General features: G+C 44.6%; 1 protein-coding gene across 3 annotated transcripts in view; it reads right to left on the reverse strand.

Moving 5' to 3' along the window:
* Positions 1 to 14,727, reverse strand: part of NAPB (NSF attachment protein beta) — a 41,077-nt gene extending 26,350 nt beyond the window's left edge. The window contains exon 1 of one of the 3 annotated variants that reach the window (XM_007191873.2): positions 14,548 to 14,727. In XM_007191873.2, the coding sequence (XP_007191935.1) occupies positions 14,548 to 14,645 (98 nt within the window). In that variant the 5' untranslated portion in view covers positions 14,646 to 14,727. The remainder of the gene's footprint in view (positions 1 to 14,547) is intronic. The other 2 variants (XM_007191872.2, XM_057528612.1) reach the window with 2 other exon arrangements.
* Between the last annotated feature and the right edge of the window lie 277 nt (positions 14,728 to 15,004).

Below are 15,004 nucleotides of genomic sequence, written 5' to 3' on the forward strand. Positions count from 1 at the left end.
TGATAACAGGTTCAGCGATGTTTATAAAAATAATGAATGAACCCTGCCTCACCTCTCCTAAAACAGAATCACCAGAAAAATTCTCATGTTAAAAGCACCAGAGAACTCATGTGTCATGAACAAACATAACTTAAAGAATTTATGAAAAAAATATACTTTTAAGTCACTCCAAATGCCTACTGTGTTCTACACCCATGAATGTTGATTTTTTGTAAGTTTTAAGGACAAATATTCAGAATTCACATTCAAATAATTCAACTGATCGTTACCCAGAGCCCCTATAAGTGAGGTAGGAGATCCTCAAAAACAGAAAGAAGTTTCATTGAGAGAGTCTACATTATAAAGTAATATAGTACAGTACATGGCACTGACCTGCCAGAAATCACTAAGAAAACAAAGTCCTTACCCAGGAGGAGGTGAGAATGCCAAGAAGAGTATTTAACTTCAGTGCTGGAGAAGTCTGAGAGTGTCTAACATCCCCACCCCGGGTTCCAAGGAGATGGGGTGAGAGTCACACGCCTCCCCCAGCCCCCAGGAGCAGCAGAGCTGGGCCCGAGCCTGCCTGCAAGCCCCTGCCTCTCTTCACTACCTCCCCCCGGCCCCCACCTGTTCCCGTTTTAATGTTTAGGAGGAAAAAAAATCAGCCTGGGAAAAATCACAGCCCATTATTCCAAAGAGCTCAGATGACATCTACACGCAGACAAGCCTATTAATCCTCCACTCATCCGAAGTCTTGCATTTTCCTCATGGTGAGTGAGAGCTACCTGGGGGCAGCAGGAAACTGCAACTGAGCACATGCGCAGGTGGGGGCCAGAGACACCAAATCAAGAGCCGTGGGGACCAACGACACACACCAAGAGATATGCCCCCGAGAAGCGGGGCAACTGCTGAGGCGGAAAGAACGCTGCTCATAACCCATGAGATCTGGAGCGGAAGTGTCCTACCGCGTGACAATCACAGAGCTGTGATGATGCCAAAGCAGGACTAGAGACAAAATTCAGCTTCATCACCAGAACACCCTGAAGGGCTGTCAAACCGTGTGGAAAGACTGAACACAGGGATCACTTTGAGTTTCCCGGGCCTGGGAGAGGCTCCTCCTCCTCGTTCACCAGTGACACCACTCCAGCCACCAGGCCGATGCCGGGACAGGGTCCAGCACAGGGCCTGGCTCACAGGCCTCAGTCACGAGGCTGAAGACCCAGTGTCTGCATGGAAGAAACAGCCCACATCACAGATTTGCAAGTTTTCCCACGTGTCCCTCAAAACAACAAGCAAATACAGAAAGCATCCCGAAAAGAAGTGAAAAATTCAAAGTCTGTTTAAAATATCTCTACCATTAAAGGAAACAGTTTCTCTATTCACAACACTTCTGACGCCAAACGTGGGTTTTCTATGCCAAGCAACTCTCCAATTCCCTGCAGCCACCAGCGGGATGTCCTGCGATTCAATTCAGTTCCGCACAGACCCCACAGGTTGAGCACCCGCACTTCAGACGCCCGTTGCAAGTGCTGGGTCCCCCGTTCTTCTGACCGACCAGCTACAATCAGGGGTTCCCACAACCTCCTCCTCAAATTCGATAGTTTGCTGGAAGGGTTCACAGAACTCAGAGAAACACATTCCTATTGCTGGTTTCTTATCAAGGACACAGCTGAGAAACAGCAAAACGGGAGAGAGGCACAGGGCAGGCGTGTCGGGAGGGCGCCCGGAGCCCCCCTCTCCCCGGGAGCCCCCCTCCCCCCGGGAGCACCCTCTCCCCTGGAGCAGCACCTCCACGTGTCTCCAACCCGGAAGCTCTCTGAGCCCTGTCGTGTAGGGTTTTTACAAGGCTCATGGCAGAGGGACTGACTACCCTGGTGACTGACTCACTCCCCTCGGGGGTGGGACTGAAAGTTCCAGCCCTCTAATCACTGGCTGCTTCCTCTGACAACCAGCCCCCATCCTGAAGCCATCAAGGACCCACCCTGAGTCACCTCGTTAGCATAACCCAGGGAGGGTTGAAAGGGGCTTATTATGAATAACAAGACGCCCCTCTCACCCTCACCACTCAGGGTCTTACAAGCCTTTACCAGCTCTGTGCCAGGAACCCAGGGTGGAGAACAAATATATATTTCATGTATCACAACATCACAGCCATATACAACTATTTATTCTACTTTTTACCCTCCAACAAGCAATTTACTTTCATCTGATACTTCATATCTGTAATCTCCACAGATTCTAAAACTTGGGAGTTTTCCTAGATAAACTTAACCCTTTCAGGGTTATTTTAGTTCTGGGTTTAATATGTCTGTAAACAGTCCAGCTTCCTCCACATGATGAGGAAGCAGAGCGCCTGCCTGCAGCAGGTGGAATGTAGAGGCCCCAGGGAGATACTTTTCTTAGTGCTAATTTTAATTCTTTTTTTTTTTTTTTTTTTAAAGGCCTGACCTCAGGAGAGAGAATGGGGCCAGGAGTGGGGTCTTACTTTTAGCCTGTACTTTTCTTTTCTTTTCTTTTTTTTTATGTATTTATTTATTTATTTATGGCTGTGTTGGGTCTTCGTTTCTGTGCGAGGGCTTTCTCTAGTTGCGGCAAGTGGGGGCCACTCTTCATCGCGGTGCGCGGGCCTCTCACTATCGCGGCCTCTCTTGTTGCGGAGCACAGGTTCCAGACGCGCAGGCTCAGTAATTGTGGCTCACGGGCCCAGTTGCTCCGCGGCATGTGGGATCTTCCCAGGCCAGGGCTCGAACCCGTGTCCCCTGCATTGGCAGGCAGACTCTCAACCACTGCGCCACCAGGGAAGCCCTCATTTGAATTCTTATACCAAACTCCTGTAACTGCTTGACTGAAGTCCTCTGCTTTTTCACAAACCAGTAACAGGAGGAGTAGTGGCAAGCACGCAGGCTTTGGAGTCGGACTGCCTACCAACAAACGCAGGCATCTATCGGCTCCCCTCCCTCCCCCCACAAGAGCAGACACAGCTCCAAGCCCCAGAGCACCGCCCCCAGAGCAGCTGGCAGAAGACAAGCAGGGGCCTCAAACTTGACAGGTGGCCTCAGTGCTTTGCCCTGGACCCTGGGATTCCATCTTCTGAGAACATCTCAGTTTATTTCCATTTATGTAAGAAAAAATAATCACAGATTCTCAGACACAGGAAACAATCTGAGACATTTAAAGACTGTCTGACAAAAGTATCTGCATTTAAGCATAACTTGCTAAATAAAATAAAGTTACAAGAACAGGTACAGCAAAGAAAGCTACTTGGACTTTCTTTGGTAATAGTCCCAATGCCTTGACATGATATGGGGAGTCACCTCTCTTGAAGAGGGGAGATATGTATAGACTGGACCTTTTAGTAAAACAAACCAAGATACTTAAATATTACAAGGAAGCCAAAAATAGGAATTACTGGATAAACTCAGAAATGACACACACAACATGACTTGCCAAGAGAAGTTTTTATATTTAATTTCAATCTTTATAAAAATTCAATTTTTAAACTGAATTTAATCTTTCAGACTTGTGATTCCCATAGGACAATGATGGCTGCCTAAATACAAGCACGTCCTCACATCCTCCAGAACCACACAGATCAACAAGGAGCAGATACAACCACCCGTAATACACTCACAGCAAAACTAGCAGACAGAATTCAACAAGACTTCATTTAAATAAAGCTGGGGAAATAAAGACCCTGAACTAGCAGAGCTAGGGACACAGCCCCTGCTAGAAATGAGGAGGGGATGGCTGGACTCAAGAGGGGGTGCGGCAGGGTCCCAGCAACAGCAGCTCACAGACCACAAGACCCCGGCAAGGAGGGGCCGCAGAGTGGGGTCAAGGAGGCAGGTATGAGACCTGGAGCACCTGGGGGGCTGGAAAGGTGGCCTGGCTAGAGGCGGCAGACTCCAGATGATGTGCTTCTGCGGGAGGGAGGGGGAGAGGAGGCTTGGCAGTGAAGGGAAAGAAAGCGGAGGTGGAAATAAACTCAGGGTCTTAGGAAACGGGAGGAGGCAGAACTGCAGTGGCAGCAAGCCCCAACCCACCCCCATGACCCTAGTCATCAAAGAAGCCGCACTAATGTACTGATAGAAGGCGGAGCGTTCAGGAGAAACCAGCCTTCGAATTTTGATCCTTCCCCAAGTTAGCGATATGCAGTAGACCCTCTCTTGTGATGGGTCTGGCAGGGACACCAGCTGCGCTCGCAGTCAGCCATGTGATCACCGACACACTCACAACCATTCTGGACCCAGATGCCCACTCTGCTTTTCACTTGCAGTACCTATTCAATGAATAGCAAGAGACATTCAACACTATTATAAAATAGGCTTTGTGCTAGATTGTTTTGCCCAACTGTAGGCTAATGGAAGTGTTCTGAGCATGTTTAAGGAAGGCCAGGCTAAGCTATCATGTTCGGTAGGTTAGGTGTATTAAATACATTTTCAACTTACGAGGGGTTTATCAGGACATAACCCCACTGTAAGCGGAGGAAGAATAACTGAACCTCTCCGATACACACACACCCTGGATAAAGGGGTAAGTAGAACACCCTCTCTGAGTGGCACATAGGTAGGTAATGGATTTTTTCCAGGGCAGACAAAATACTAGATGCCTAAGTAAGGAAACCGAGCGAAGGGTATTAAAAAAGATTCATAGCATAAAGGTAGCCAGTAAAATAAAATTACGAAATTTCCTAAATAAAAGCAAAGAACAGAGATCACATGAAGAAAAACTGCAAATAAAACATAATACGGTTGACCCTTGAACAGTACGGGGGGTTGGTGCGCTGACCCTGGTGCAGCCAGCTCTCCAAACACGCAGTCCCCCGCCCGCACCCTCGTATTCCACAGATCGGGCAGCACCGCAGTACCTACTACTGAAAAAAACCTGCGTGTTAAGTGGACCCACGCAGTTCCAACCCATGTTGTTCAAGGGTCAGCTGTCCATAACAAATATAACAAAATGACAGAATTAAAAATCATCCATATGCCAGTCATACCAATAATGTAAATGTGCTGAAGATTTTTAGATTTGCTCACAAATCTAAACAAACAAAGCCCAACCCTGTGCTCAATATGACAGACACAACTAAAATAAAGCTATTCTGAAAGCCTCAAGATAAAGAGCTGGTTGGGAGTTTGCCAAATATGTCAACCTGCGTTTGATAGATTTGTTGCAACAAGAAATATCCCCAAGTCTTCCCAAAGCTTCTCTCTCTCTCACTCCACCTTGTGCTGGTTGTGACTCTGCTGGCTCTTTCTCCGTGGGTCTTCTCTCTCTGTTCTGGAATGCGGCCCCCATCGGGTGTACTCCTCTCATGACGGAAGCACAGATGACCCCTGCAGCTTCTGCTCTCACTTTCTACCTCAAAGTCAGTTCCGGCCACCTTGCCTGGACTCAGGCCACTGCGCCTGGACTCAACGGGGAGGGGAGGTGCCCTCTCCCTGGGGCGAGGCAGCACAGGCCACATGGCAACAGGCCTCAGGTATAATCCTCTTACCTAACACAGCTCTAAAACAGGCAAACACAAGTAACAAGAAAGCAGGGATTGCTGGCATCAGACAAGGTAGAATTTGGGCTCAAAAGTATCAAATGAAATAAAGAAATTCACTTCATAATGCTAAAGATACAATTCAAATGAAATTATATTAATTGTGAATATCTATGTACCAAAACCTGGCAGCCACCTTTCTACAGCAGAAATTACAGTAATCCTAAATGCCAAAACAATCTTGAGAAGGAAGAACAAAACTGGAGGGCTCATACTTCCTGATTTCAAAACTTACTACAAAGCTACAGTACTCAAAACAATGTGGTACAGGCATAAAAAAAGACATATAGACCAACAGACTAGAATAGAGAACCCATGAATAAATCTTTGCATATATGGACAAATCATTTTTGACAAGGGTGCCAAAATATTCAACAGGGGAAAGACAGTCTTTACAACAAACGGTGCTGGGAAAACCGGATACTGACTTGCAAAAGAATAAAGTTGGACCCTTACCTATCACCTTATACAAAAATTAACTCAAAATGGATCAAGGACCTAAATGTGATACTTAAAAAACAACAAAAAAATCTTAGAAGAAAATAGCAAAAGCTTCATGACACTGGATTTGTCAATATCTTGGATATGACACTAAAGGCACAGGTTAGAAAAGAAAAATAGACAAATTGCATTTCATGAAAGTTAAGAAAATTTTATGCATCACAGACACTATTCACAGAGTAAAAAGGCACCATACAGAACGGGAGAAAATATGTGCAAATCACATACCTGATAAAGGATTAATATCCAGAATATAAAGAGAACTCCTAAAACTCAACAATAACAAAAAAAAAACCAATTCAAAAATGGGCAAAGGACTTGAATAGACATTTCTCCAAAAAATATATATGAATGGCCAACAGGCATATGAAAAGATGCTCAACATCACTAATCATTAGGGAAATGCAAATCAAAGCCACAATGAGATATCATCTCACACCTGTTAGAATGGCCATTAATTTAAAAAACAACAAACAGAAAATAACAAGTGCTGGCAAGCATGTTCAGAAATTAGAACCTGTGTGCACTGTTGGTGGGAAAGTAAAATGGTACAGCTACTGTGGAAAAACAGTATGGCAGTTCCTCAAAAAATTAAAAGTAGAATTACCATATAATCCAGCAATTTCATTTTGGGGTATATACCCAAGAGAATGAAAAGCGGGGTCTTGAAGAGATATTTGTACAATCATGTTCATAGCAGCATTATTCACAATAGCTAAAACGTGGAGGCAATCCTAGTGTTCATTAATGAATGAATGGATTAGCAAAATGTGGTATATACATATGACAGAATATTATTCAGCCTTATAAAGGAAAGAAATTCTGAAATATGCTACAATATGGATGAATCTTGAGGACATTATGCTAGGTGAAATAAGCCAATCACAAAAACACAAATACTGTATGATTCCACTTATATGAGGTACTCAGCACAGCTGAAATCATGAAGAAAGTATACGGTGGCTTCCAGGGGCTGGGGGAGCAGAGAATGGGGAGTTATTAATGGGTATAGAGTTTCAGTTTTACAAGATGACAAGAGTTATGGGATGGTGGTGATGGCTGCACAACAATATGAATGTACTTTAATACTACTGAACTCTACACTTAAAAATGGTTAAGATGGTAAATGTTATGAGTATTTTACAATAAAAAAAAGAAAAAAAATTACAATAGATCCAAGAAGACAGAAATACACTCATAAAAGGAGATATTAATATTACCCCTTTTAGTCCAAAACAGGTCAAGTGGACAAAAAATATAGATATGAAAGACCTAAACAACATAATCAGTAACCAGACCTCAGGGATCTCTAGCAAGTCATACACTCTGAAAAGAGAAAACCCACTTCTTCTTAAGGGCACATGGACCACGCATGAACACCAATCACACATTAGGTGGCAAAGAAAACCTCAGTACGTTCTCTAATCATAATGAAATGAAGCTAGAAATTAATAATATACAAAAAAGGTCCTTCTACCTGGAACAAAACCCTCAAAGAACTCCTGGGTCAAAGATGAAACAAATTAAAATAAAAACACTATATACCAGTATCTATGGGATGCAATTAAAACAGTAATACAGTTTTAAAGGAAAATTCATCCATGAATAGTTGGATCCATATAAATAAAATAGAAATAATGAATTAAATACCACCCCTCACCCCCCAAAAAAGCCAAGGGAAAAAAACGAAAGAAAGTAATAAAGGCAAGAGAGAAATTAATAAGGTAGAAAACAGGAAACTAGTAAAACTCATAAGTCAAAATATCAGTTGTTTAAAGAAAAAGAATCAAGACAAAAAAGGGACAAGCACTAACACATAAGAAGTAAAAAGAGGGAAATAACTGCTGCAATAACATTTTAAAAGTCATAAAAGACTACTTTGCACAACTCTGCAAATAAATTTTAAAACTTGGATGAAATGAATAATTTCTTTGTAAAATACAATTTACCAAAACTGACCTCAGCAGAGATAGAAAGTTTAAACATTATAAATTCCAGAGGGAAAAAAGAGAAAGTTATCAAAGAAATACCCACCAAAAAGCCCAAGATGATTTCACTGTAAGAGGATTCTATTTAAAAATCCAAAGACCAGAGCATGGGAAAAAAGAAAAACTTACAAATTCTTTTTATGAGAGTACCTGTGACATGAGTGCCTGTGACATCAATACTTCAATCTGGGCCTTCCCTGGTGGCGCAGTGGTTACGAATCCGCCTGCCAACGCAGGGGACACGGGTTCGATCCCTGGTCCAGGAAGATCCCACATGCCGCGGAGCAACTAAGCCCGAGCGCCACAACTACTCAGCCTGCGCTCTAGAGCCCACGAGCCACAACTACTGAGCCCGCGTGCCACAACTACTGAAGCCCGCGCACCCTAGAGCCCATGCTCCACAATAAGAGAAGCCACCGCAATGAGAAGCCTGCGCACCGCAACAAAGAGTAGCCCCCGCTCACCGCAACTAGAGAAAGCCCGCGTGCAGCAATGAAGACCCAACACAGCCAAAAATAAAATAAAATAAAAAATAAAATAAAATAAATTAAAAAAAAAATACTTCAATCTGAGAAAAACTATACACAAAAGAATTGTAAATAAAAGAATTTGATGTAAAATATTTAAAAACAGAATCCCACAGTAAAAATAATACATTATAATCCAGAGGGGTTATTCAAGGGATGCAAGCAGAGTTCAGTATGAGGCTATCCATTAGTTAATATACTAATAACTAAGAAAAAAAGTCACGCTTACCTGACAGTTATTGAAAAGACCCTCATTCAATCCCTAATGAAAACACCCATTAAAACCGAATTGGGGCTTCCCTGGTGGCGCAGTGGCTGAGAATCTGCCTGCCGGTGCAGGGGACACGGGTTCGAGCCCTGGTCTGGGAAGATCCCACATGCCGCGGAGCAACTAGGCCCGTGAGCCACAATTACTGAGCCTGCGCGTCTGGAGCCTGTGCTCCGCAACAAGAGAGGCCGCGATAGTGAGAGGCCCACGCACCGCGATGAAGAGTGGCCCCCACTTGCCACAACTAGAGAAAGCCCTCTCACAGAAATGAAGACCCAACACAGCCAAAAATAAAATAAATTAATAATTAATTAAAATACTTATTAAAAAATATATATATATATAAAACCGAATTGGAAGATACTTCCTTACTGTGAAAAACATATTTTAACCCAAGAAAGAATTGATCTATTATTTGTTAGATTTTAATTAAATTACCATTACTTACAATAAGCTCTATTCAAATACAGACGTGATTAACACTCTGAGATTCTATTTTCAAAGTCTCCTTACTGTGCACTCACGAGCATCACTAACTGAAAATTCTTAAGGTACGGAAGTTTTACCCATTTTATCATCTAATCAAATAAATGTAAAGTGAAAGCATAAAAATAGATTACAGAGTCGCCTTTAACTAGGATGATCCTCCGTCCTGGTTGCGGGGACACTCCTAGGTTATACCCGTTTTCTTGGCAACTCAAAAATATCCCAGTTTGGACATGATACTCACGGCCACTCTGTAACTCACAGAAATAGGGAAATATCTGAAAAATTTTTAAAGCAGAATTATAAATTTAAATGTTACTTACATATAAAAGATAATATTTGGAGATTGAGAATTAACTAAAAACAAGAGGTGAAGGAGAAAATGCACTGCCACATAAGCTATGTGGCAGGATTGACAAATATTATCTAAAATTAATAAATCTGGTAGTAGAAGTATTCTAAAATTACTTAGACTTATGGCAATAACCATCAAAAGAATCAAAAAGAAGGTTAAATGGTTACTTCTGCTGAGTAAGATTTAGGAGAGTGAGGACTCAGGGAAAATTTTACTTTTCAACTGAAACCCTTCTGTACTCCTTGCATTTTCCTACCATATATGGATTTACTACAAACACATATTCAAGAAAACAGAAGAAAGTGACGTGAACTCCCCCGCTCTTTGTTACCTTTGCTCTTGAAACTACACAAAAGAGTACAAGAAAACAAATCAACATCTGTATCTGCATTCACCATAGTCCACGCGCGCCTGCCATAGCCACATGCTGCGCGAAGCGCTGGGCCAAAGCCACCAACTAAGGCAGACGCCCCAGGACCTTACATCCTAGAGCCACAGGCCACCACAGTCCTCCCTACTTCTTGTAAAGGACTCTGCACCTCGCAGGGCTCACAAGAATGAGAGAATATATGGTGAACACTGCAAAAATGCAGACAGAAAAAGGCCAAACTTGTGAGAGTTTATCACTTGATATACAAACTGTAACTTGACATTGACACTCAAATTAGGAAACCAAATGATTATAAGTAACAGTAATATAGCTCTGTGCAGCTTAATAAGCATTCTGATACCTCATTCAATCCTTACAACTCTGACAAGTAAATTCTTTCCCTCTGCCCATTCAAACGCCGAAAAAACAGAAGCTCTGAATATGATTTACCTGGCCAGGATCCCCAAGCTAGTAAACTAGAATCTATATTTGGTCTTCTTACATATAATAGTATATATTATTATGGCTCATACATAATATACCTTATATAATATATAATTATTCAATATATAGGTTATTCTATTTTTTTCTTTTTATTGGGCTGTGTTGGGTCGTCTTTGCTGCGCACAGGCTTTCTCTAGTTGCGGCGAGCGGGGGCTACTCTTCGTTGCGTGTGTGGGCTTCTCATTGTGGTGGCTTCTCTTGTTGCAGAGCATGGGCTCTAGGTGCGTGGGCTTCAGTAGTTGTGGCATGCGGGCTCAGTAGTTGTGGCTTGAGGGCCCTAGAGCACAGCACAGGCTCAGTAGTTGTGGCACATGGGCTTAGTTGCTCCGCGGCGTATGGGATCTTCCCGGACCAGGGCTCGAACCCGTGTCCCCTGCATTGGCAGGCGGATTCTTCACCACTGTGCCACCAGGGAAGTCCTCTATTTCTTATTACATAGGAAATAAAGAGTAAATATACATATATATTTCTTATACTATACTACCTGTCTCTGAGTAAATCTGAGCTTAATTTTTTTTTAAAAGTTTAATCAGCATTTGAATATCTACTGTAACTGAGGCAGACCTAAATGCTTTACAAATACTTTCACATGCCCCCACCATATTTTGGCAAAATTTAAACACAATCTTTGCCAAAATAAAGCTGAGTGAAGAATACTGATAATGGCCTATAATGCTTAAGAAATATTCCCAATTTTCACAACTAGCTAAGAAACTATAAACTTATAGTTATTTCAAGATAACCCTACAGGGCCTTTCATTAAATCTACTTCAACACTGCCAGATTTACAGCTCCTTATAAGCTTTGAGACTGGGGAACATTCCAGAGCCCGAGAAGGAAGCATCAACCATCCAGAACATCTTCACACGGTCAGTCTTAAGCTACTCTCTCCATGTGCGCTGGGCAGTGTACCCAGTGTGGTCTCCTATAACAAGAGAAATGCAAAGCTATCTTGCTGTCAGACCCAGGTCAGCTAACCATCATACCAGTAGTTAAGATGCTAAATTAAAATTTGAAATTAACTACAAAATTCAATAGCTCATCTCTGGAAACAAATGAAACCAAAACACAACTCTTTCGGTGGTAATTTTGCTATACTAAGCTCAGTCAGCAAAAGAATAAATTTTAATTTCATTCCACAACTACAAAAACACATCACTGTTTAACGCAAACAGAAAGACAGACCACCACGACAGTGGCTTCTTGTGATGGCTGCATCCCTCAGCAGCTCCCTTCCTGCAGGGGGACGCGGGGAAGGAACACTGACATCTTGCAGACAAGCCTAGACTTGTGCCTTACACACAGAAGAATGCATGACTGACTTTTTCTCGGGAATACACAATGCATATTTTCATCTAATTTTACTGAAAGCAACAAAAAAGGAAGAGCTACAGAACAGTAGTGAGAATACAGCATTGCCACAAAACCAGCGTGGGTGGTGGATCAACACTGAGTGAAGGGGACCCACTTCTAACAGGTTTTAACCTGCAGCTGGGATAATGAGTCCGTGGTGTGACACATCTGCAGTATAGTACACTGAGCACCTTGTAATGGCTGCCACAGCCCCAAACAGCATCACCTGCCCCCTTTAAAGCACTGTCGGCCCTTAAACAGATGGGCTCGGTGATACTGGTGATACCCATGCAGGTATGTTTTGTTAATTAAGGAGCCTGACATGAAGATAGATCACACTGTGGTTTAAATAAAGGAAAACAAGTAGATGGGAAAATTCTCTGGCTAAGGGAGTGGGGGCAGGGTGGAGTAACATATATCCCGGCTTAGAAGGGTGATGACAGATGCAAGTGATGCTAGATGTAACATCAGATTCTGAACGACTGAAACTGATACAGAATCTGTCTTCCCACTGTCACTGAGAGAGAAATTAGGCCTGGTTTTTGGCTTCAAAGAATTATGTAACGCTATTAAACCTCACAGAACTCTGAGTACCCTCTTCCCCAAGTTTTCCTGGAGCCAAGTATTACTAAAAACACAGTCTTCCATAGTATAAATAACCCTTACATGGTGCAAAGCTCTTTCAAATACTTTATTTCATTAAAAGACCAATGATACAGTCCAAAAGGTCTTTGGCTCCGAAATCCTGCTTTGATCTGTCTGGCTGCTTCCTTGATAAATAACTGGGCCTGAAAATTTTGATGAAGATACTAATTAATATTTCATAATCCCCATCTTCAATGACTCTAAATGTTTTACAAGCATATACTCAAAAAACCCTCACTCACTATGAGATATACTTCTCTTACCCTCGTTTCATAGCCGAGGAAACTGAGGCACAGAGGGGCTAAGGAACTTGCCCGAGGTCCCAAAGCGAGGATAATAAACTGACCTACTGGATCCACGTCAGACCTAGGATGCAATGACTTTCAAGCAAACTGAGTGTGAATGGTGAGGATGAAGTCTTCCTATACAGCATGCCAATGAAACAGGTGATCAACAGCCAAGGAGAAGAAAGACAAAAGGCCTTTTTAAAATCCCTTAAGGATTACTGATTCAAGACCTGGCCTACTTTCACGAAAACAATAACGCAACACCTCTTCACAGAAAGGAGCACGCCCCCGAGAAGCATCAAGTGCTCTCCGGCTTTTTTCCTCTGCCAATTACAGATTCTCTTCCAGGGAAGCACATCTGGGCTTGAAACGCTGTGCCATTACGATCACCTCCCAGCTTGAGGTGCTATGACATTAAATTTTATATAAATAAACTGTAATTGTTTTGCGAACAACCAGAGAAAGGGGCTGTTGTTTGGTGTTAGCATCAAGTATTAGGCAGTGCTCCTTATGTATTGCCATAACTTTTAAAGGGGAACAAATTTATAATTCACTGCTACAATGCAGACCACACATCACATGAGAAATTTAGAAACCAGCTGGGATAAGTGCCCCGAGAGATTTTTGAGGACAGGAACCCTTACCTTTCTGCATCTTTGCACCCTACACTATGTGCACTGCATGAAACCTGCATATGAGCATTTCCTGGAGATTATCAACAACGGTAAAGTATTACCAAAAGACCGAAGGTGGCAAGACTAGCAAATTCCAAACCGATTTTGTACAGAAATAAAACTGCGTCTAATAATGCAACAGTTAAATACGGATCCCCGGTCCTTCTCAGAATAAAAACATGCTCTGGGTGTTGGCCGAGAACCTTTCACTTCCAAAAGGAAAAAGAGTAAACCACCACGAACTTTCTGCCTCTCTCATCCTAAACAGCTGAATCATTCACGTATTCAACCGCCCAGAATTCTTCCAAGGACTGTCAATGCAGGCTCTGCTTTTTGGTAAGTCCGAATTTAAGACCTTCCCTAGGAGAGCACAGAAGAATTATAGGAAATGAACGGGATTCCCAAATGACGCAGACTTAGAGGAGTTGCGTTATCCCTAATCCAACAGGAGGCCCTGGGTATCACATCAATCTCCAGTGAAGGAAAGACACCAGTTTGAGAAAACGTACTCATTCCTCCCACGGATATTTATTAAACCTGTACTTGGCGCAAGGCGCACGGGCACCGGGTGGTGGAATGCGGCTGCCGCGTCCCCACCGCCAGCCCGACGCCCCCGACAGACCGCGGGCCAGGCGCTAGGGCTGGGGGTCCGGGACCCGCCGCTCCCCGGCGCCTCACGCCCGCACGGGTCTCCCGAGCTACGTCGGTTCACTCGTGGCGAAATAACAAACCGGTGTGGCCGCCGCGGGGAGGGTCACGCACACCCGCGCGGCCGGTGGGACCCCGCACCCGCGCGGGGGGGGAGCCTCCGAGGGTCCTAGGGGATCCCTGGAGGGCGCATGGGGGCCCCTGGAGCGCCGTGGGGTTCCAGGGGGTGCGTGGGGAGCGCTCCGAGGGTTCCAGGAGATCCCTGGAGGGCAGATGGGGGACTCCGGGGGTCCTAGGAGGTCCCTGGAGCGTGGGGGGGGCCCTGGGGCGTTCTGGGGTGCCCCGAGGGAAGTGGGGGGGCCGCCGGCCAAGGACGGAGACCCCCGCTCAGGGCACGCGCGGTCCGGCGCTCACCCAAAGAGCCCTCGGAGAAAGGAGTGGGAGGCCTTGACTCGCTTCTCGGCCTCCGCCATTAGTTGCACCGCCTCTCGCTCCTTCCCCGCGTTGTCCATGTCGCCAGCCGTGACCGCCGCCACAAGCTCCTCTCCGGGTCGGACGCGCCTCCCGCGCCTCCCGGTCCTCTCGCAGCAGCGGGGCGCGCAGCCTGTCGGGAGTTGCAGTCCAGGCCGCGCCTGGGCCGTCCTCTCGCAGCGGCGGGGCGCGGAGGCGCGCCGTGCAGCCTTTCGGGAGTTGTAGTCCAGGCCGCACTCCGGCGGCGGGAGCGAGCGAGGCGTCCACTACCATACCCAGAAGGCCGCAGAGCCCGTGGGCGTCGAGGGCCTGGAGGCGGGGGTCCTGACCCTCTGTAGGGCCCTCTGCGAAGGGGAACGTTAATCTTTTAAGGATGTGGGGAACGGAAAAGAGCCCGTGG

The sequence above is a fragment of the Balaenoptera acutorostrata genome, chromosome 15, assembly GCF_949987535.1.
Source record: "Balaenoptera acutorostrata chromosome 15, mBalAcu1.1, whole genome shotgun sequence".
Classification (NCBI taxonomy): Eukaryota; Metazoa; Chordata; class Mammalia; order Artiodactyla; family Balaenopteridae; genus Balaenoptera; species Balaenoptera acutorostrata.